This window comes from Hyperolius riggenbachi, chromosome 4, assembly GCF_040937935.1.
Source record: "Hyperolius riggenbachi isolate aHypRig1 chromosome 4, aHypRig1.pri, whole genome shotgun sequence".
In the NCBI taxonomy this organism is placed as follows: Eukaryota; Metazoa; Chordata; class Amphibia; order Anura; family Hyperoliidae; genus Hyperolius; species Hyperolius riggenbachi.
Window position 1 is genome coordinate 293,546,683 of NC_090649.1, and position 24,202 is coordinate 293,570,884.

Genomic DNA, 24,202 nt, shown 5'->3' on the forward strand with positions numbered 1-24,202 from the left:
ATCTGAAGGCAGGCAAAAAGAGGACCAACCCCATACTAACAAGATGTACCCAAGAAAGTGGCCATTGAATGTATAATTTGTCACTAGCTGTACATCAGAAGGGCCTACAATCCATTCCCCACCATAGTCACATGTCCATCATAGTCTAAGGCCAATTTTTGAAAAAACAATTAACTAAGCTGTTTGTTTTTTGGAATAATAAAGTGTTCAGTCTGTACCTGTTTGCATTACTCAATCTAAGCATTAGCAACCTGCCTAGTTTGAAACTCCATCAAATCAGCTGCTTCTGATCATGTTATCAAAATTTTAAGACAGAATTTTAAGCTGCAGAACCCTCATGTTTACCTTTATAAAGGTAACGGTTCAACACTTCGATTGCTGAACTACTAAATACAGTAGGTTTAGCTTAACCCTTCCCACTCGTATGTCCCGCATAGCGGGACATCGCGAATTTCCCGTTCCTGTCGTATGTCCCGCTATGCGGGACATTATTCCGGCGGCGGTTTGCAGCACAACTGGCCGCCAGCAAAGCCCGATCTCTCTCCCCATGTTTAGTGGGCATGTAAGACTACATGCCCACACAGGTGGTACCTCCCTCCCCTAAACCGGAAGTGCGCGATCAGTGCTGGCAGGAAGTGGCAGAATCAATTCTGCTTTTTTGTTGCTGATTGTAGCAGTATTTCTGCATGGTCTTTTTTTGCAGATTCCTGGCAGATTACTTCTTGCACAATCCTTGCAGATCCCTTGCAGGTTCTTTCTTGCAGATTCCTGGCAGATCCCTTGCAGGTTCTTTCTTGCAGATCCCTTCCATATTATTTCTTGAAGATTCCTTGCAGATTGCTTACAGAGCAAAGCAATGGCATCCTCTGCAGCAGGTAAAAGAAAAATGACAGCAACTGAGGTGGCACAGTGGATTATGGAGGACAGCAGCACAGAATCAGATGTGCAGGATTCTGGTGATGACAGTGACTATACTGTCACTGATGATGATGATGATGATTGCTACAGTGATGACACTGATATTGATGATGCTGGTGAAGGTGGGGAAGCTGCTGAAAATGGGGAGGGTGATGGTGATCACAGAAAATGGGCAAGCTTCTCTCCTACCAGTGACTGCTTGCTGCATAATTTTCCCTTTACTGTGTGTAATGCAGGGGTACAACTGCCTGCATCTAATGTTTCAGAAACTGTTAGTGGGCTTTTTGAGCTTTTTTTTTACACTAGCCCTATTACAAGAAATTATTAATGAAACAAATGATTATGCAAAAAGGAAGTTAGAAAATAAACCTTCTTCACCCAGATCCATCTGGAGGAGATGGACTGATGTTACTATGAAGGAAAAAAAAGGCATACTTTGGAGTAATTCTTAGGATGGCACTGCAAGAAAGAAACATGTAGCATCCAATGGATCTGACTAAATCGCTCAAAAGAAAAAATTTCTCCAAAATAGGGGGTGTAATTGATCCACCAAGTTGAGAGAAAATCCTGGATAGATATACAGGATTTTCTCTTAACTTGGTGGATCAATTACACCCCCTATTTTGGAGATATTTTTTCTTTTGAGCGATTTAGTCAGATCCATTGGATGCTACATGTTTCTCCACCCATCAGTGGTCCTGAAGGCCCCTTAAACTAGGGGTTGGAAGGTCAGGAACGTGACTGAGCATATGAAAGAAAGATGCAGAAGTCTGTTTGTACCCCATAGGAATGTAGTGATTGATGAAAGCACAATTATTTTCAATGGAAGATCAAAGTACAAGATGTACAATCCTCAGAAACCAAGCAAGTGGGGGCTATGAGTGTTTTCTATGGCTGATTGTGAGACTGGATACCTCTTTGTGTTTGAACCGTATTATGGATCTGCAACTATGGAAAGCTTGCCAAGGCCAGACTCAGGGCCGGGCCGAGGCATAGGCTGGAGAGGCTCCAGCCTCAGGGCGCAGTGTAGGAGGGGGCGCATAATTCATTCAGCTGTCATTCCTAATTGTGTTTGAAGCAGCAAGAAATAAGAAAAGGGGATACATGGCAGTGACTGCAAGTCAGATAACTAGATATTAAGGTGTTGAGGAGGTTGTGGGCCCCGTGGTGCCTCTTAGTCTAATAGCAATCAGTGTTTCATGGCTCGGGTGGCAGGGATGGAGGGGCGCACTTTGGTGTCTCAGCCTTGGGTGCTGGAGGACCTTGTCCCAGCTCTGGCCAGACTTGCCATTTTCAGCTCTCATTGTCCTTCATCTTTGTACAAATCTGAAACAAGCCACTCCTGGACATGGATACCATTTATTTACAGATCGATTTTATACCAGTCACATATTGGCACAAGAGTTACTAAAAAATTTTTTTACATAACTGGAATAGTCATGCCCAATCGTAAAGGTCTACCAAGTGAAATAAAAAAAATTGAAACTGAAGAGTTGTGAAGTTTGTGCTTGGAAACTTGACAGTGAAGAGATGGTATTGGCATAGACGGATAAGCGTATTATACACATGCTTAGCACTTTCTACCCTGCTACTACAATGACACAGCAGAGAAGAATGAAAGGTAGAGTGGTTGAAAATGTTGAGAAGCTCACAGCAGTCGTAGAATATACTAAACACATGGGAGTGGTTCACCGATTTGATCATTATACCAGTAGTTACTCTTTCAACAGGAAGTCATTGAAGTGGTGGAGGAAGACCTTTTTTTAGTTGTTGGAGCTGGCATTAGTGAATAGCTTCATAATTTACAACCAGTTGCATCCACATGAACCAAAGGATCATATCAGCTACCGCAAGAACCTAATTCTTGAGTTGGTTTGCGAACAACGAGCCTCTAGGCCTCAGCGGAGATATGCCCGCCCTTCTTCATTGGACGTGGAGGAGCGTCTAAATGGCATCCAGCATTTTATTGCTAATATGCCCAATCGAAACACCAAAGATTGCACAGTGTGCAGTGACAGGAAGACACCAGGTGGCAGGCGTAAAACCACCTATTATTGCGAAACTTGCTCACGCAGGCCAGGATTACACCCAGGAAATTGCTTTAAAATGTACCATACTTTGGCCAACTTCTCTGCTACCAGCCAACAGAAGACACCAAACTGTCCAAATAAGGTATGAAATTAAACGTTATGTGTTCTTTAAAATAAGATATACCATGTTACTGTGTTACGTTCCATGTAAGAATGGGAGAGAGAGTAAGAGAGAGAGTGCATTTCTGTAAAAAAAAACTTTGAGCAGAAACGACTTCCTTTAGGAAAAAACTCAAAGTGGAAAAGGTTAATGCCTGGAGATTGACATTATTTTGAATCTACATAGGAAGGTTCCAACAGGTTTAGATTAATGGAAAATTCATTTTTATATCCTGTGAATTTCTGGTAAACGAGGTGAACCTGGGTAAAGCTGGCCACTAATGGTCCAATTTGTAGCGAAAAATCGTTCGAGCGATCAGAAATTCTGATCGGATTGGTTGTAAACAATCTCCATTGGTGGACACAATCGATTATGAACGAGTGAAAAAAATGTCGCCCGAATGATTTTCTTGGTGGTCGTGATAGATAGGAAGCAATGATTGGTTAGTTGATGGTGTAGTGAACGATTTTTCGTCCGATCAGAATTTCTGATCGCTCGAACGATTTTTCATTAGAAATTGGACCGTTAGTGGCCAGCTTTAGTTTCACAATATAATTTTCACATAGCCTTATTTTGAAAGCATGAATATTTCATGCCAAATTATAATTAACAATACTGAATGCATTGTTTGTTAAAGTATAACATTTGGCTCTATCAAGATAGAGGCAAAACCAGCTTCCAAGAGAAAAATAAAAAACAGCAGGCATAGAGAAATATGCTTTGGACTTTTACAGAGAGATGGAGTCTTCCTAGATGAGCTGTCATGCTAATTGCTGAATGCACTCTGGCAGGATGTTCCTTATATTGACAGGCAATGCGGAGAGATAACAAAGCCTGTAGGCCATAATGGCTGGAGTGCTTTACATCACTCACACACTATTTCATTGTTGTTGCTGGAATATAAATAAAGTTTAAATACCAATATACTGTATGTATTTATAAATCATCATTTTTTTTCTTAGATAAAGCTGTACAGGTAAATGTAATTAGCCCCAGGTAACTTCAACTAATTTTCCCCCGACCCCCCCCCCCCCCCCCTACAGTATCCCTTTAAATATGACTGAATTTTAGATGCCTGCAGGTCATGGTATATGCAAAGAGAACATAGAGCTTTCATCTGGACATCCTTATATTTTCTAGAACTCGGTTCAAACGAGGTAAAGATGAAATCAAATTACAAAATAAAATGGTGCGCCCCCCCTAATCCTAGAACACTTCCTAATATATAAGCGTGCTGCACCTTTGTAAATGCCACTTCAAACATCTATAAAACTTTGTACAATATTCAAAAAGGTTACCACCAGTCAATAATGGGTTTATCAGACCAGTTAGAGTAGTTCATAAAGCCAAGATGGTAAGTCCCTTGCGATTCTCTTCCTTCAGCATCCAGTGAACTTCAAAATATAAATTATAAAACCATCATCGCGTAGATGAAATAAAACATTGAATCCAATCACCATCCGGATAGGTAAATAACACCGTGCTGCTTCAGAAGAGTTCACCCAGCCACTCGTGAGCCCTCCACCTCTAGGACCTTGCTCAACCTTTATGGTAGCTGCCAAGATCCACAGACAGCACCACCAACTTAATCACTTGAGGACCACAGTGGTAAACCCCCCTAAAGACCAGGAACATTTTCTCTAAAATGGCCACTGCAGCTTTAAGGCCAAGCTGCAGGGCCGCACAACACAGCACACAAATGATCCCCCCCTGTTTTCCCCCCACCAACAGAGCTCTCTGTTGGTGGGGTCTGATCACCCCCAAGTTGTTTATTTTTTTTATATAAATATCTATGTTTGTTTGTTTTTTTTACTGTTTTTGACTGTTTTTTTTATGTATTTATTTTTCAATCCCCTCCCTCCCCCCCAGCCGGCCAATCATGGCGATCGGCTGTCATAGGCTTCTGCATATGAGAGCCGATTGCTCTCTTGTCCCCCAGGGGGACAGCCGTGTCACACGAGTGTCCCCAGTACAGCGCTGCTGCTGAACGCAGCGTTGTACTAACAGTAAAGACAGCGGTTTCGCCATCTAATAGTCTTCCGAGTGGCAATAGCCACTTGGAGACTGAAGGCGGGGCGGAGCTCCGTCCCCCGAGCAGGAAATGCACACGCAGTCAATGTCCAGGAATCAGTGACAAAGCTGAAGCTGTGACGGGGCTGGATCTTTCAACAAGACGACTCAAAAATCCACTAAGGCATTAATGCAGAGGAACAAGTACAAAGTTCTGGAATGGCTATCTCAGTCCCCAGACATAAATATAATTGAAAATCTGTGGTGTGAGTTGTCTATGCTCAGAAGCCATCAAACCTGAATGAACTAGAGATGTTTTGTTAAAGTGAACCTCCAGACTAAAAATCTACTCAGCAGCACTGAAAAGGCTTGGTGTTTCTTTAACAGTTTCACAGCATCAGAACTTTGTGTTTCTTATCCAAAACTCATTTTTAGCTGCACAGAAGAAAACTGCCCGGGCATTTTTCCCCTGATGCTGTGCAAAGCATGATGGGATTTCTAATATTGTTGTTCTCGTTCTGCTGTTTTGGTGCAATTTTTTTCTTTTTTTTTTTTAATTTAAGTTTTGAAGCCTAGCGCACACACCTGGGAGGGGTGATCAGGACACAGGACAATTTTAACTGTGTCTCATGCTCTCTGTCACCTCCTTTCAACCAAAAAGATGTCTGCCCCCATGAAATCACCAACATTTGCCTGTTCCTTTAAAACAGGGTGAGTAAGATATTATATTACCTATCTATTTTAATTAATATAGCTAATGTAACTTAATAACAGTATGTGTGTTTAGGCTTGGTTCCCCTTTAAGAGAAATGGTTCAAAATACCTTCAACCAGAATCCAGACTCTCATTGGAACCTACATGAAGTGTTTAGAAGCTGTCATTTCTGCAAAAGGAGGATCTACTAAATATTGATTTCATTTCATTTTTGTGGTGCCCAAATTTATGCACCTGCCTAATTTTGTTTAAACAATTATTGCACATTTTCTGTAAATCAAATATCACTGTGTGTGTCTCCTATATGATATATTTAACTGACATTTTTTATCGTAACAACCAACTATTTATACAGGAAAATCATGACGATTAACAAGGTTGCCCAAACTTTCGCATCCCACTGTATATGTCATAAGTAACGTAAAAATAAAAATGTAACAGGTAAAGAAATTAGGTGCACAATATGACAGAAAATGCTATATATATCTGTATAAATGTTCTATTTTGGCTACAGTCCTATATGCAACCATTGACCTCCCGTAAAACAATAGGCAGCTGATGAGACAGCATGTACTGCATCATGTGCTTCCTGTAACTCTTTGTGTAGTTTGGAAGTCACCAGACAGTTCTAATCATGACTTCGGTTTTCCTGTTACCATGTAAGACAGCTGCTGAATCTGCTAATTCAGTGTCTGCATCAAACCTACAGGGAAAACAGAGCTGGCATGAATATCTCTAAAGTTGTACTAGAAAATTTCAGTCCCAGATTGGATTCCGTTCATCTGCTATACACTCCAAAACTCTCCATCAAAGTGCTAACTTAAGGCTGCTTTCACAGTGGGAAGTTACAGGTGCACGTTAGAGCAGCCTGTAACGCAGCCCAACTCACAGTAATGAAAAATCAATGGGCTGTTCACAGTGCCCATGTTGCGTTACATTGTAACGATGCACGTTCTATGAAAGTGCAGCATGCTGTGCGTTATATGCGGTTTTAGCCTCGTTAGACTGTTTTCACATGCTCAGTAACTTTGTTTTATTGTTTTTTGTGTGCAGGAGAGGAGGAGGTGAGAGTCCTCTATTTTGCCTAGCCACATGGCTAATTAATATTCACTGCACTGCAATGCTGGTTCTCTTCCTGCTAGCAATGATTCATATGAATCATTCTCTTCCTGCTAGCAATGATTCGTATGATTCATTCTCTGCCTGCTAGCAATGATTCATATGAATCATTCTCTGCCTGCTAGCAATGATTCATATGAATCATTCTCGTTCTCTGCCTGCTAGCAATGATTCATATGAATCATTCTCGGTTCTCTGCCTGCTAGCAATGATTCATATGAATCATTCTCGGTTCTCTGCCTGCTAGCAATGATTCATATGAATCATTGCCGGTTCTGATGAACGAAAACGGCGCACCAAGAGCCGCATAACGCGGCTCTGTGTAGCGTCCACCTTTAGCACCACCATGCGTTGCGTTAGGGGAACGTTAAGCGACCTTAACGTCCCCTGCAACGCAATGTCCCACTGTGTAAGAGCCCTAAAAGTCCATAAGGTAAGCAAAGGCTTCCGATGCATTAATAGGGTGGGTGGCATCGTCCTTTTTTTGTTTTCTGGTTATTAGATCTGTTCTGTAGTTTCATTATACAGAAAGCGGTTTCACCACCTGGCATATTGTATGAAAGCTATAGCTAATATCTTGACACAGGTGTGGATGTGGGTGGGTAGCACACATTAGCACCCCTGCATGTGTTTACATTTACAATTCAAACCGTATGATCTTATTTATCTGGAAATAGAATGCAAAGTGGAATATGAGCTTTTTAATTGAGCATCATGGGAATATTATTTGTGCTTTAAAAATGGCTTTATCTTGTAAATTAAGGCTTTTAGTTGCATATTTATTTTATACACTTTATTAATGTCTTTACGCACTTTAGAATACATCATTATGTTGGTATTAAAATCTATTTAATAATATGGGGGTGGTATACAGAAAGAGTGTAGCTTGGCACAAATACGTGATTTTGCTTTCATTACATTGGTTTCTGCCAATCATTTTTTTTTAAATCCAGATAACCCCTGATCTCTGCTATTAGTCAGAGCAGCGATACCTCAGGTTGTAGGAAAGTCATCATATAATCTGCCTCAAGGGGTGTTTTAGATAGAGCAGTATTAATATTTACTGCAGCCAATGGTGTCTGGTTACTGTGCATTACGTTAGCCAGACACTCTTGGCTGCAGTAAATTGGAATGCATGTCCATGGGTGTTATATCTTGATCAGGGCCGGGCCGAGGCAGAGGCTGGAGAGGCTCCAGCCTCAGGACGCAGTGTAGGAGGGGGCGCACAATTCATTCAGTTGTCATTCCCAATTGTGTTTAAAGCAGAAAGAAATAGGAAAAGGGGATACATGGCAGTGACTGCAAGTCAGATAACTAGAGATTAAGGTATTGGGGAGGTTGGGGGCCCTGGGGCGCCTCTTAGTCTAGTAGCAATCAATGTGACGGCTGGGGCGGAGGGATGGAGGGGCGCACTTTGGTGTCTCAGCCTTGGGTGCTGAAGGACCTTGTCCCAGCTCTGATCTTGATGTCTCTACTGTGATGCTACTCATATATATATATATATATATATATATATATATATATATGTATGTATATATATATATATATAGTCTTGTCACTAAAGGTAGCCATACATCAGACGACTTGGCGGCCAGGTGCATACTTGGTCCCAAAATTGGTCGCTTAGTCGATCGCACATGCTGCAAAAACTGACTTGCTCGATTGGGTGTGCGGAGGTAGCGGCGTGCATTTTTAGGACAATCGTAGAGCACGATGTAACCCCCGGCGCTGTCTCTTCCTAATGTTAAGTGTCCCCACCCAGTGCCCAGTGCATGTTATACATTACCTGTCCACCAGACGTCACACACGCGGCCATGTTACTAGGGAAACATGTGGCGGTCGTGTATGGAGAATCCTGGAAGCAGCGGGGGACAAGCGGAGGTCGCAGACAGGTTAACATGCACTGGGCACCGGGGGGACACTAAACATTAGGGGGAAAGCGTCGGGGCGACAAGGCGGTTGGATGCGGCATCACAGGCCAATTCCGGATCGATTTCAGCATGAAAATGATAATCTGCCTGAGGTATATGGGCAGCTGCCAGATCTCTCTCTAATCAGTTCTGGTCGAATCTGCCCTCATTGCTAGATGTATGGCTACCTTACCCGTCCCTCAGAAGAGCTCACAATCTAATCCTTACCATAGTCATATGTTGATTGTAATCTGGGACCAATTTAGGGGGAAGTCAATTAACTTATCTATTTGTTTTTGGGATGTGGGAGGAAACCAGAGTGGCTAGTAGAAACCCACGCACATAACAGAAGATTGGGAAACATACAGTCTCCATGCAGATAGTGCCCTGGCTTGGATACAAACCGGGTACCCAATGCTGCACATCGAGAATGCTATCCACTACACCACTGTGCTGTCCATATCAAGCCCCATTTCTGATACAGAACACCAAAAAGAGAGTTTGCAAATATGAAGTTATATGCTCTCTGTCCATGCTCCCTGGCAGAATTTGACAGTAACACTGGCTACAAACATAAGCTCTAAATATGGTTAGTTAGTTAATACTTAAATGGCTTATAACAATAATTTAGTGAAAAGTTGTTTGCTTTAAGGTCACTGCAAAGTAGAACCAGAGGGCACTTCCTGAGGTTTTAAAGATTACAAAATCTTTTCAAATCCCTTACCAGACTTATCAGCTACTTCATTCTTTTTTCTCAAGGCCTCTTTTGCTCTAACCATGGTGTTCCCTCTCACCTCAACAGTAAGCAGCATACCAAACTCAATGATTGAGGTTAATGTTCTAATCATGTACACCTAATGTGACACACCTGTCTGATTTAAGCCATTTTAACCCTTTAGCAGCAGATCCAAAATTTTTCCTGCCTTTGGGGAAATGTGCCTTCTCCAGCCTGGCAGGCGTGACAGGGTATGTGATGGCAGGATAGGGGTGGCGGCAGGGAGCTCTTATACATACCTGTCCAGACGGGTGGATCGGTTTCTTCTTTCTCCACTATGGCGGCAACGTTCTTCCGGCAGGTCTTCTCGGTTATGATCACATGATATGACATTTGATTGGGATCCAGGAGACCGAGTCTGTGTTACAGCACCACCTGGTGGTGGAAGAGGGGCAGATGGTAGAGTCTCATGCACCACCTGGTGGCGCTGTAACGCTGACACAGTCTCCTGGATACCGATCACATGACATATCATGTGATAAATCAGAATCGGCTTTATTCTGTGAGTACTACAGGTATCTCACCCGGCATTTTTTTGTGGTACACACTCGGCTTGGACATAGTGCAAGTAACAACTTAAATGAAATGCAAATAACAACAGAGAGTAGCAAAACTTGACAAACTTTCTCAGTTGTATCAGGAAGAACAAACTTTGCTGGGATTTCTTCTGGGTTTTTATGGTATTCTTGCCCAATCTTAAGTCATTGGTGCCAGTCATAGTCATAAGTCATAAGTCATAGGAACCAGATGCTTTGTATCCTGGAAACCTCAGTGCCATCGATAGACGGGGTCTAGTGTGGGTGGGCGCCTTCTTAAAACCAGTCGTTTCAACAGCTGCGGTATGCATTCTCACCATTTTCACAGATGAGGCCCAGAATGGTAGTGCCTTCTGCAAATTTAACGACCTCGACAGTCGTCTTGTGAGGAACAGCTGTTTGTGTACAGGGAGAACAGGATTGTGGACATTACACACCCTTGTGGGGTGCCTGTATTCGTGGTTCTAACATGGGAGAAGCAGCTGTCAAGCTTGACTTGCTGTGTCCTATTGGTGAGAAAGTCCTTGATTCATGCTCATAAAGTGGAGTCACCGTTGTGTTGTCCAAGTTGTCATGCAAGATGTTTGGGCAAATGGTGTGGAATGCAGAACTGAAGTCTAGGAAGAGGATCCTGGCGTAGGTGTCAGGTCTGTCAAAATGTTCTTTGATGAACGCTAGACTGATGTTGATAGCGCCCTCTATGGACCTGTTTGTCCTGTACTTGAAATGAGGGGTATCATGACTTATTTCTCATCAGAAATTACATTTCTGTAGAATAAATTGTACAGATTTTGAGAAGTATTTTCTTCAGTTTTAATTGTTTAGTTATTTTTCTACCATTATTGTTACAATTGATATTAAATATCCATATGTCCAAGAATGTCGCAAAACTCACATGCTTTATTAATTTTTTTACATAACTGTAATAATCACGTTACCATTGCTACCTGTAGTAATATTTCCATATTTTATGTCTTAAAAGATCTCTTGGACACTCAGCCCCTCCAGGAAACAGATGAGGAATTAACTTCTGAAGTGGAGTATGTTGAAGTCATATCGGAAGAAGAGAAAGAAGAACTGAAGAATGAATTGGCCAAGGTATGCTCCTCTTGCACTTGATAATGTGTGAATCTTCTTTCTATCAAGACCCAAGTTATTATACATATTAGGAAATCTATATCTGACTGTGGTTAAGCCAGCAGGATTAAGACATGATCAAGATGACTATTACATGTCACAGACCTAAGCAGACATGATTTAGAGGAAAAAAAAGTGCCGGGTGATTACTAATTTGGCCAACAGCCCATTGATCCTCCAAGATGAATGTGGTAGTCTAGTGTGTATGTAGTATACATTCTTGCATGAGGCCAGGGCAGTTATTAGGCTAAAATGTACCCGGGGCGAGGGTGTTAAAATTGCCCCCCCCCCCGCGGAGCCAGGTATAGGTGCCCCCAGTTTAGCCAGGTATAAGTGCCTGCAATTTAGGTTAGCCAGGTCTAGTTGCACTCAGTATAGGTAGCCAGCTATAGGTCCCCCAGTTTAGGTAGCTAGGCATAGGTACCCCAGTATAGGTAGCCAGGCATAGGTGTCCCAGTACAGTTGCCCCCAGTATAGGTTAGCCAGGTAGGTGCCTCCAGTATAGGTAGCTGGTATAGTTGCCCCCAGTATAGGCAGGGCCGGATTTGTACTTACCAGTGCCCTAGGCCTGCTGTCACCAAGCGCCCTCCCCCCCCCCCCCCCCCCTTGCCACCACCACCACCACCAAAAAACATTCTGGCCAACTATCTGACTAGCGATCACTGGTTTGAATGGGCTCATTTCAGTTCTGCTGCTGTGCCCCTCATTGAACAAATAATCAGTGGATGCTCTGTCCTCTCACGATGGAAATTTGCGCTCCTGCCCGAATGTGCACAGCAGCCGATAGTGTTCTGGGCATGCATACTTGAGAAATTACGGTGATGTATGATCGGTACTTGTCAATAATGCATAACACTATACTGGCCTCGGTTGCTGTGCACATCTGGGCAGGAGCAGGAAATTACAGGGAGCGCAAGTGGCCAGAGCATGCGCTGCTTCTTTATCCTCTGTGCGACTGGCAGCAGTCAGAGCCACAAACAGGTGTCAGGGAGAGTGAGTGGCCAGAGCATGCGCTGCTTCTTTGTCCTCTGTGCGACTGGCTGCAGTCGGAGCCACAAACAGGTGACAGGGAGCGTGAGTGGCCAGAGCATGCGCTGCTTCTTTGTCCTCTGTGCGACTGGCTGCAGTCAGAGCCACAAACAGGTGTCAGGGAGCGTGAGTGGCCAGAGCATGCGCTGCTTCTTTATCCTCTGTGCGACTGGCTGCAGTCGGAGACACAGGTGACAGGGCAGAGCAATGGAGAAAAGCCCATCCAAAACAGAGAACAGGTAAGTAGCAAACATCCTGTCAAGACCCACTTTGGATGTTCTGTTGTAATTACAGTGGACCTGAACTCAGAACTTCCTCTCTGCTCTAAAAGATATGCAACAACATAACCTTTACATAAAAACATTTTTGTTACAGCTGATACAAATCCTGCAATAAATAGACAGTGTGTCTAATTCCTACTTTCATGGAAGCAAATATATTAACATCTTGTGCTTTAAAATAAGCTTATATGCTGTGGCAGTCAGGTGACACAGGGAAGATATCAAATTTGTGATTAGACACAGATGTTCGAAAGGCTCTCTAAATACATACAGGGGGCATTTCTCTGTTTTCCTTCTGTCCTGTGCAAGAGTTCAGCTCCACTTTAAAGCATCTGAATGACATTTATTTATATTTGCTGAAAAAAATCTATGTATCTCTTTTGAATGCTGAATGTACATATGGTGGTGTGTTCTAACATATTGACAGTATACGGGGACAAAGTCTGAAGAAGGCTTATTAGCAGAAATATTACTCTTTTTCTTTTAAGCCAATACATGGTATCATCCTGATTCAAAACTCTCTGCTATTGCTGATGGCTAAGATGGTAGAATGCTCTAATGCTACAGGAAGGCAGAAGGATGCCAAACCATACACACTAGCATAGAGGTAGTAACAGCTCAGGTGACAGTGACAGTTTAGCAATGAAAGGGAAGCATATAGCATTTTTATTCCAGGCTGCAGCAGTTCTTATAGTTGGTCGGAGCTGACGGACAGAAAATGAGTCAGGAAAGAGTTAACTTAAGCAGAGACGAGATCACTGGCTAGGAAGAAAAAAAAGCAATAAATTACGGCTAGATAAGAAAGTGTAATTTACAATTGCTGGGGTCAGTGTCACAGCTGTAAAAAAGAAGGCAAAGAAACTAGCAGAAATGTTTGTGAATGCCTGCATTAGAACTCAGCGGAACTTAGTTTTATCTGCTTTGTAATGTAAATCCTTGGTATTTCTCACATCCACTTGTACTGTATGTCGATCATAATTGGATCATCAGGTGACAGTTATGATTGATCCTGATTGTTATAACACATCAGGAAGTGAGAGGTGCAGGGATTGGGGAACTCTGGAATTCAGCTATTAGTGCAGAGCAGGGCGTTGGATGGCTGCGCTGCGGGAACAGAGGAGATGATTTACTTTGACATATGACCTCTTCTCTCTCCAAGTCATGCCACCCTTCTGATCTTATCTGATTTTATCGCCGTAGGCCATGGCCTTTTTGGCCTTTGCAGAAATCCGGGCCTGAGTATAGGTTAGATAGGCAGGTGCCCCCAGTAGAGGTTAGATAGGTAGGTGCCCCCAGTAGAGGTTAGATAGGTAGGAGCCCCCAGTATAGATTAGATCGGTAGGTGCCCCCAGTATAGGTTAGATAGGTAGGTGCCCCCAGTACAGGTTAGCTAGGTGGGTGCCTCTAATAGGGAGCCAGAATAGTTGCCCCCAGCATACGTTAGTTAGGTGCCTCCAATATAGGTAGCCAGTATAGTTGCCACCAGTATAGGCTAGGTATGTAGGTAGGTGCCCCCAATATAGGTTAGATAACTAGGTGCTCCCAGTATAGATTAGATAGGTATATGCCTCCAGTATAGGTTAGATAGGTAGCTGTCCCCCAGTATAGGTTAGATAGGTAGCTGCCCCCCATTATAGTTTGGATTGGTAGCTGACCCCCAGTATAGGTTAGATTAGGTAGCTGCCTCCCCAGTATAGGTTAGATTACTTAGCTGCCCCCCAGTATAGGTTAGATTATGTAGCTGCCCCCCAGTATAGGTTAGATAGGTAGCTGCCCCCCAGTATAGGTTAGATAGGTAGCTGCCCCCCAGTATAGGTTAGATTAGGTTGGTGCCTCCCAGTGTAGGTTAGATAGGTAGCTGCCCCCCAGTATAGGTTAGATTAGGTAGCTGCCCCCCAGTATAGGTTAGATTAGGTAGCTGCCCCCCAGTATAGGTTAGATAGGTAGCTTCCCCCCAGTATAGGTTAGATTAGGTAGCTGCCCCCCAGTATAAATTAGATTAGGTAGGTGCCTCCCAGTATAAATTAGCTTAGGTAGGTGCCGCCCAGTATAGGTTAATTAGGTAGGTGCCCCCAGTATAGGTTAATTAGGTAGGTGCCCCCCAGTATAGGTTAGATAGGTAGCTGCCCCCCAGGGTGGGTAGGTAGGTAGGTAGGTGACCCCCCCCCCAATAATAGAGGGGGAAGTCAGCCGCGGGGAGGGCAGCCCGACCTCTCCTTCCCTTCCTCTCCGGGCGCCCTCCGGGCTTCCCTCTCCAATGCAGAGCGCAGCAGCCAGCAGGAAAGCGCTGTAACAGTCACAACTCACCTCCCTGGTTCCAATCGCCGGTCACTAGCCGCCAGTCTTCTCTCTGCATACACGCTGATACACACGCTGCTTCCTGTTTAGCCAGTAGCAGCGTGTGTATCAGCGTGTGTGCAGAGGAGGAGACCAGCGGCTAGTGACCAGCGATTGGAACCTGGGAGGTGAGTTGTTACTATTAGCGCTTCCCTGCTGGCTGCTGGGCTCTGCATCGGAGGGGGGAGCAGGAGGGCGGCCCGGAGAGGAAGGGAGGGAGAGGTCGAGCTGCCCTCCCCGCGGCTGACTTCCCCCTCCATTACAGCGCCCCCCCCCCCCTTATTCAGCGCTCAGGGCGCCCGCACGGTCCAAGAAACGGCCATGCATGAGGCAATATGCTGTTCTGTCATGGCATCTAGAGATGAGTGAGTCTACTGCCTGATACTTTGGCTTATTCTGATTCACCTTTTATTTGATGTACATGTGCATTTCCCGAATGGAACTGGGGGGCAGCTACCTAATCTAACCTATACTGGAGGGCACCTACCTATCTAACCTATACTGGGGGGCAGCTACCTATCTAACCTATACTGTGGGCACTTACTTATCTAACCTGTATTGGGGGCACCTACCTACCTAGCTAGCATATACAGGTGGCAACTATACTGGCTACATATATGGGAGGCACCTACCTAACTAACCTATACTGGGGGCAACTATACTAGCTACCTATGCTGGAGGCACCTACCTGGCTAACCTATACTGGGGCAACCATACTGGCTTACCTATGCCTGGCTACCTATACTGGGGGGACCTATAGCTGGCTATAGGGATTCGGATATGTGTGTGCATCGGGGTGTTGCCGGGGGGGGGGGGCACATCCAGATTCTGCATCGGGGCCCAGAGGTTTGTAGCTACGCCACTGGAGAAAGGCTGCTGCAGCCTTTCATCTGTGTGCTTTCATTTTGGTATGATGTGCTTCTGCCTGTAGGAAGTGTCTCTCATAGGAATGAAACTGCAGTTATCATCATTATCTATGCAGAGTGCACACAGAGCACACAGATCATATTGCAGCCATACTTGTCTGTTTCAGAGCTTCTCTCTCGGCAGAAGCAGCCCCTCCCATGTCATCAGAGCTCTCAGTATGCAAACAGCAAAGCTGAGCCAGGAGGGGGCAGGCTTTGGCTTGAAAAGACTCCACAGAATTATCAGCTATAATGTTTCCAGGTCAAACCTAGACGGAAGGCTCAGTCGGGGCTTCTTATCACAGCTAATAACAGACTAATTAAGCAGATAAGAATGAAACTAAAAGCAGGGTAGGTGTTTACTGTCATGTTCCCACTGATAAATGTACCGTATTTTTCGGACTATAAGACGCACTTTTTCTCTCCCAAAAGTGGGGGGAAAATATCAGTGCGTCTTATAGTCCGAATGCTACATTTTTGGTCCTGCACCTCCCTTCCCTTGTTCTTTATCCCGTGTCTACATGCCCCCCTGTGCCCCAGTGACTGCATGTCTCCCTGTGTTGCAGTGTCTGTGTGTCCCCTTGTGTCCCAGTATCTGAGTATTTGTGTCCCTCATGTTTGCGTGTCCCCGGGTGTCCCGATGTATCATTTGCAGCTGCCACTTGTTCCCCGTGTCAAATACACGGTGTTTGCGCGTCCCCGGGCGTCCCGATATCTTAAACACATATTTGCAGCTGCCTCTTGCTCAACAGGCTTTCCCCGGTTTACCTTAATTGAATCTTTGATCATCGCGGTGTCCCCCGGTATCGCCGCACTTTGTATCGATCAGAAAGTCCCAGGCGTCCGTGCAGACAAATGCACCAATCAGGCGGCGGCGCTAGCCTTAACCGCCAATCACGCTGCGCACTGCTCAAGTGATGTCTCGAGGGCGGGGCCACCTCTCCGTCATCGGGACCAATCACAGCGCTCCCCGACTGATTGGTCCATTTGTCTGCACGGACGCCCGGGACTTCCTGATCGATACAAACTTCGGCTGTACCTAGGGACACCGCGATGATCAAAGCTTCAAGGGAGGTAAACTAGGCAGCCTGATGAGCAAGTGGCAGCTGCAAGTGTGTGTAATCGGAACACCCGGGGACATGCAAACACAGTGTATTTGGGACACGTGGATAGCCTGATGATGAACAAGTGGCAGCTGCAAGTATGTGTTTGATACATCGGGACACGCAAACATTGTGTATTTGGGACAGGGGGGCAGCCTGATGATGAGTGGCAGCTGCATATATGTGTTTAAGACACCAGGACAACAGACACCAGGGGCATGGAATACATGCAGACACACAGACACTGGGACATAGGGGACACAAAGACACTGGGACAGGCGGACATAGGGGACATGCAGACACTGGTACAAGGGGACATGTAGACATGGGGACACATGGATAGCAAAATCTGGGACAATGGGGATAGAAGACACTGGACATGGAGGAAAAAGGGGACAGAGGAAGGAGGACAGAGCACAGGGCATCAGACACCAGGACAGGGGACACAGGAGGACAGAGGACATGGAGAGAAAGGGGTAAAAAGAACACAGAGACACCAGTGGACACAGGGGGCAGAGTACACAAGGGGGGCAGAGAAACATAGGAGAACACAGGGGGCACAAGAAGTATAAGAAAGACAGACATAATTGGGGAAAAGGTCCATAAGACGCTCCTGCACCATGGACGCACCAGGTTTAGTATATTATTTTTTTCCCCTGGATTTTGTCCTCTATACCTAGGTGCGTCTTATAGTCCGGAGCGTCTTATAGTCCGAAAAATACGGTAGTAAAATACAGGAGGGTGCTTCGTCTCTGGTTCTCTTTAAGAGAAAACATGGGTGAAAAAAATTGAATTGCATCAGCCCTACTGTTTTCTTAATGAGTCAATTTTTTTTTTTGTATTAAACTGGGAAAACTGTATTTCTCTTCACAAATCTTCACACTACTCCATAAAGGACTAGGACCCACTACAAATCACAAACAGTAGCAATATTACACTGAGATTTCCAGAGCAAATGTGATTTTGTCTATATTACCGTAAACTAAATTGCTAAGAAAATGCTTCAAGCAGCGCAATCGCAATTTGAATTGCAAGAGCTGTGATTTCAGTAGTGGAACCACCCTCATAGAGTTCCACTGTTGCAGCCCTGTGCCGATTGCCAGCAATTGGAAAGCACTGAAAATGCACTCATGGGCCCCAGCACTTAGGGAGCTGTGATGTAGGGACAACTTCACTTCAGGGTGGAGCCCGGACTTTTTAGGTAACTACGTTACTGAGGAGTCAAGAGAGAATCTCAGAATACAACCATGTTAAAAAACAAAAAACACCCCATAAAAAACTCGAGTAGTTTGACCATTGCTACAGTAATGCAAATTACTAACAAGCATTACCATTAGTAATGCTCGTTACAATAGCAATGGTTGCGCTACTTGAAATCTACGGGTCGCGCTAATTGCATAGCTCGCCGTATAATGCTGTTGGTCATAAGGGTAATATTGCCGCACACTGTCTGTGCATAGCAATATCACCAAACGTTTGTGCATCAAGCCCTTAGTTTGATGTGCTGTTGAGGTGTGCAACATTATTTATAAAGTCCAGAACAAAATAAATCTCTCTAAGGGGTTCACAAAGCTACAGATTCTTTTGACTCTTGATAGGAATTTAATAATATAGCCAAGTAATAGGAGATTAATCATTGGACTGTCTGACAAATATCAAGAATCATCAAGAGTAATCAAGTAATACCTTTAATGACCAACTGTACGGTTCTGATTCAGTTCTGCACAATGCCTGAAGAAGAAACTTAAGAAGAAGAAAGCTTTCAATAAACCATGTACAGTTAGTCATTGAAGGTAATAACGGAATCAAAGTTTGTTGGTTTGATGTCTACATTTTAGCTCATTGACTAACACTGGACCAGACTTCACTTGCTTGTCCAAAGTACCATGTTTCGTGAGAACAAAGGTTTGGAATAATTCATTTTTCAGAAATTATAGGAGTGCTGACATGTCTTTGATATATATTATATTGGTGAAAAAAAAGGTCATCATTTCATGAGAACCTTATGTCAGCTGTAACGCATAGTATTTAAAATGTTATAATTTAACTACTTCACCCCAAAGGGGTTTTTACCCTAACGGACAAGAGCGATTTTCACCTTTCAGTGTTCATCCCTTTCATTTGCCAATAGCTTAATCAGTACTAATCACAATGAAATGATCTACATCTTGTTTTTTTCACCACCAATGGGGCTTTTTGAGGTTGATATTTGTTTTCAGTAATTACTTTATTTTCTATGCATTTTAAAGGGAAAAACATGGAAAAAATTAAAAAAATACACTATTTCTCCAATTTCATCCCCTTTAGTTTTAATATAAACACTGCTACTGTACATAAAACCCACACATTTTATCTGCCTATTTGTCCTGGTTATCACAACATTTTAATTATGTTCCTAGTACAAAATATGGTGACAATATAGTATTTGGAAATAAAGTTGTATTTTATCTTTTGGTGTTTTGTTTTTACACCATTTTCACGTGCACATGCACAGGAATGCACGTACATGCGCCCACAGAGGCAGCAGCACTGTCTGACTTATAAAAACGTCCTGGAGCCCTTAAGAGGCTCTAGCAGGATGTTTTTATAAGTCAGCTTGTCATTAAGTGGTTAAGGCTGCTTTGCTACATCCAGACCTGGGCAACCCATATCATAGAATCCACTATGAATTCCTGTCTAAGTGTGCCTGAGGATAATTTCAGATTGTCAATCAGAAAATTGAAGCTTAACCAAAAGAGAACTATAAAGCGTGACAATGACCCTAAACATCCACCATGAATGGAGAAAAAAAGGTGTAACAATCTTACCTTCCTGCGGCGAGTCCAGCGGCGTCTCCCGCGGTACTCACTCGCGCCCTCCAATGGCATCCCCAGCACCCCTGCGGCCGTGGATCAACAGTACGTTCAGTTGGAGTACGTTCAGTTCAGTACGTTCAGATGGACGCGCGCGGGGCAGAGAAGCCTTTATAGGCTGAGGAGACGTGTCTGATGGGGTGTCAGCTGAGATGTCATCAGCTGACACCTTTTTACAGGAGGTGCTGTCAATTCTGGGGGCTGGCTTTTGCTCTGCCTCTTGGTTATTTAAGGCCAGGGAATTCATTTGCTCATCGGTCTTGATACTAATCAGTTCGCTGGTTCTTGGTCCTTATCTTAGTGAGATAGTTGTTGAGAGCTACATTTCATATATTGCGAACACCGCAATATATATGTACTCTAGTCAGTCTAGTATTGTGTAATATATATATATTGTAATTATTCTGACTGTTCTGTGTATGACCCGGCGTACCCTCCGCTTTGATTAAAGTCTCATCCCTCTGTACCTCAGCCAACTGATCTTATGTGTATGACCTCGGCCTGTTTATCAACTTAGCACTTGTCTCAGCCCTTTTGTACTTTAGCCATCTGAATACCTGTGAATGATCCAAGCCTGTTATTTGACCTAGCTCTGCATTAGTCCTTCTGTACCGCATATTTCTGATCTCACGATCTGACCTCGATTATTGTATATTTTGTGTGCACCTCAAACCCAGCATTACATTATCAAGGCCCATAAAATATGGATGAGCTGCAAAACCAGATTTTGGCACTCGCAGGAGCTGTTAATCGGCTCACTGAGCAGGTTTCCACTCAGCAGACCCAGCTGACTCAATTGTCCAACACACTTGCTCAGATGAATGTCTCTGCTACTGCCAATAATCAGCAGGCTCCTTCAAGTGCTTCTAACGTGCCTACACTAGAGCCCAAAATGCCTTTACCAGAAAAATTTTCGGGCTCATGATCCGATTTTAGTAACTTTCGGAATTGTTGTCTGTCTTACTTTGAAGTTAGGCCTAGATCTTCGGGAACTGAATCACAGAAGATCACACTGATTAAGACTTTACTACAGGGTGACTCACAAACTTGGGCGTACGGTTTGAGCCCTGATCATAAAGCTCTCACCTCCGTAGAAAGTTTCTTTGAAGCCATGGCAACTATTTATGCTGATCCTGATATCTTAGCCACTGCTTCTCGCAAATTAAGAGATCTCAGTCAGGGTCGACATACTGCCGAGGGGTATGCTGTTGAGTTCAGGAAGTGGTCTGTTTCTGTTAAGTGAGGTGGGGCAGCACTCTTGGATCAGTTTTTGTTCGGGTTAGCTGATTCTGTGAATGATGCCCAAGAATGTAAAGGATGCTATCTCTTTGGGAATACGGGTGGACAGAAGGATTAGGCACCGACGTCAGGGTAAAGCATATTCTGCATTATTGAATGCTAATAGACCTAGTAGTACTTCCTTCACTGCTTGTGAAGAGCCTATGTAGCTGGGGTTTTCTAAACTCTCCCCCGCTGAGAAACTCAGTAGAAGACAGGAAGAACTTTGTATGTATTTAGGTGTGAAAGGTCATTTTGCACAGTCATGTTCTACAAAGAAGGCTCCGGAAAACTCCAGCACCTAGGTGAAGTAGGGAAACTTCACTTGGGGCGAGCAGTCTCTTCCCCTTAAAATGAAAAACATTTTATTACCAGTAACTATTCATTGGGACAATAAGCCTTTTCATTCCCAGGCTTTTATTGATTCCGGGGCAGCTGGTAACTTCATTGATACTGTCCTTGCCGCTGGATTTGGGTATTCCTGCCGTGTCTTTGCAGAACAAAGTCTATGTCACCGCCATTGACGACACTCCTTTGCAGACCAAACAACCCATCTCCATTACTCCTGAAGTCTCTTTGCAGGTTGGGGCTATGCATTTTGAAAAGATTCCGTTTTATATACTCAGGATGCCATCTAGTCCTTCGGTTCTAGGCCTGCCGTGGTTGCAGGTTCACAACCCTCGTATAGATTGGTGCTCAGGACAACTTACCAGTTGGTCACCTCTTTGCCAGGGGATATGTTTTAGGAGCGTTCCACTGCTAAGTTTAGGGGTAGAATTTGTCAACATACCACAACCTTACCAAGGCTTTTCTGATGTCTTTTCTCCCCATTCAGTTGATAAATTACCTCCACATAGACCATACGACTATCCAATTGACTTACTGCCTGGCACTATGCCCCTGCGAGGTCATCTTTACAACCTTACTGGTCCTGAAAAACTGGCCATGAAGGAATACATCAGGGAGAATCTCGAGAAAGGGTTTATTCGACCTTCCACATCTCCAGCAGGAACAGGGTTTTTCTTTGTAGAGAAAAAAGATGGGGGATTACGTCCCTGTATTGATTACAGGGGACTTAATAAAATTACCGTTAAAAATCGGTACCCTTTACCTTTGATTGATGATCTTTTTTCTCATGTTTCAGGAGCCAGAATTTTCTCTAAATTAGATTTCCAAGGTGCATATAACCTGATTAGAATACGCCAGGGGGATGACAGCTTTTAACACTCAGGATAGTCATTATGAGTACCTGGTGATGCCTTTTGGTCTTTGCAATGCCCCCGCTGTCTTCCAGGACTTCGTTAATGATCTGTTTAGGGATGTGTTGGGTAAATTTGTGGTAATTTACTTAGATGACATTTTAATTTATTCTAACACTTTGTTAGAACATCGCAACCATGTAAAATTTGTGTTACAAAAGTTGAGAGAAAATTTTTTGTTTGCTAAATTGGAAAAAATGTCTTTTTGAGGTCACACAAGTACACTTTTTAGGGTACATCATTTCTGACACAGGACTCTCAATGGACCAGAAGAAACTTTCAGCAGTTCTAGACTGGCCACAACCCAAGGGTCTCAAAGCTATTGAGCGTTTTTTGGGTTTCGCCAATTACTACCATAAATTTATCAGAAATTTTTCCACCTTGGTTGCTTCTATAACTGACTTGACAAAAAAAGAAGCAGATCCTGTCAACTGCTCCTCACAAGCCTGCAAGGCTTTTTCCAATCTTAAGTCAGCTTTTTGTTCCGCTCCTATCCTTACCCATCCAGACGTTGGTTTGCCCGAGGTTGATGCCTCTGAGGTTGGGGTAGGAGCAGTTCTCACTGAATTCGGTGGCCATCCCAAGCGCTTACACCTCTGTGCGTTCTTCTCTAAGAAATTTTCTTCAGCAGAACGTAATTATTACATAGGCAACAGGGAATGTTTGGCTGTAAAAATGGCCTTTGAGGAGTGGAGGCATTGGTTGGAGGGGGCAGTTAATCCCAGGCAGGCACGCTAGGCAATGTTTTTCTCCCGTTTCAATTTTGTTATCACATACAAGCCGGGTTCCAAGAATGTGAAGGCTGATGCCTTGTCCACAAGTTTTGAACGTGAAATCTCTCAACGTGTTACTCCTGAAATGATTCTACCCTCCATTGTGTTCTTGCAGCTGTCCACACTCAAGCATTTCCTGATTTATACAATTCTCTGCAGTCTTTTCAACAAGAGAGTCTCCCTGGAAAACCTCCTAATGTAGACTATGTTCCCTTACATCTCCGTCTTCAAATGCTCCAACTGTTTCATGGGTCTAAGCTGGCGGGGCATCCTGTGGAGACCAAGACTTGGAACTCTTGTCTCTTCATGTGTGGTGGCCCTCACTAAAAAAAGACTGTAAGGCTTTTGTGGCAGCCTGTGCCACCTCTGTGCCAGAAACAAAGTCTCCTGGGTCGCTCCCCGAGGTCACCTTATGCCCCTACCTATTCCATCTAGACCATGGTCTCATTTGTCAATGGATTTTGTGGTTGATTTGCCTTTATCTGGGGGTAAAAGGGTAATCTGGGTTAATGTTGACCGCTTCAGTAAAATGGCATATTTTGTACCTCTCTCTAGTCTGCCCTCTGCTAAAGAATTGGCCAAATTATTTGTAGTCCATGTGTTCTGTTTACATGGAATTCCAGAAAACATTGTATCAGATCGAGGGGTTCAGTTTGTTTCTCGTTTTTGGCACGCCTTCAGTACCCTTTTGGGGATCACCTTGTCCTTCTCTTCTGGTTACCACCCGGAAACCAATGGACAAACTGAAGGAACCAATCAATCATTGGAACAGTACCTCCTTTGCTTTGTCTCAGATTGTCAGGAATCATGGCTTGACTTTTTACCCTTTGCCGAATTCACCTTCAACAATCTCCCCAGTTCTTCAACAAAGCTGTCTCCTTTCTTGATTGTTACTGGCCAGAATCCCCGATTCACTTTTTTTCCATCCTCACCTTATCTTTTTCCGGCCCTGGAGGAATGGAGTTTTCATGTACAACGAATCTGGCCTCAAGTTCAGCAGATTTTACAGAACGCTGTCTCTCGTCAAAAATTCTACGCTGACGCTCGGCGTTTACCTGAGTTCAAACTTACTCTTG

General features: G+C 43.9%; 1 protein-coding gene across 6 annotated transcripts in view; it reads left to right on the forward strand.

Annotated features, from left to right (window-relative positions):
• TPD52L1 (TPD52 like 1) overlaps positions 1 to 24,202 on the forward strand; it is a 172,195-nt gene that overhangs the window by 50,923 nt on the left and 97,070 nt on the right. For all 6 annotated transcript variants that reach the window (XM_068231460.1, XM_068231463.1, XM_068231458.1 and 3 more), the window contains exon 2: positions 11,155 to 11,270. In XM_068231460.1, coding sequence (XP_068087561.1) covers positions 11,155 to 11,270 — 116 coding nt within the window. The remainder of the gene's footprint in view (positions 1 to 11,154; positions 11,271 to 24,202) is intronic.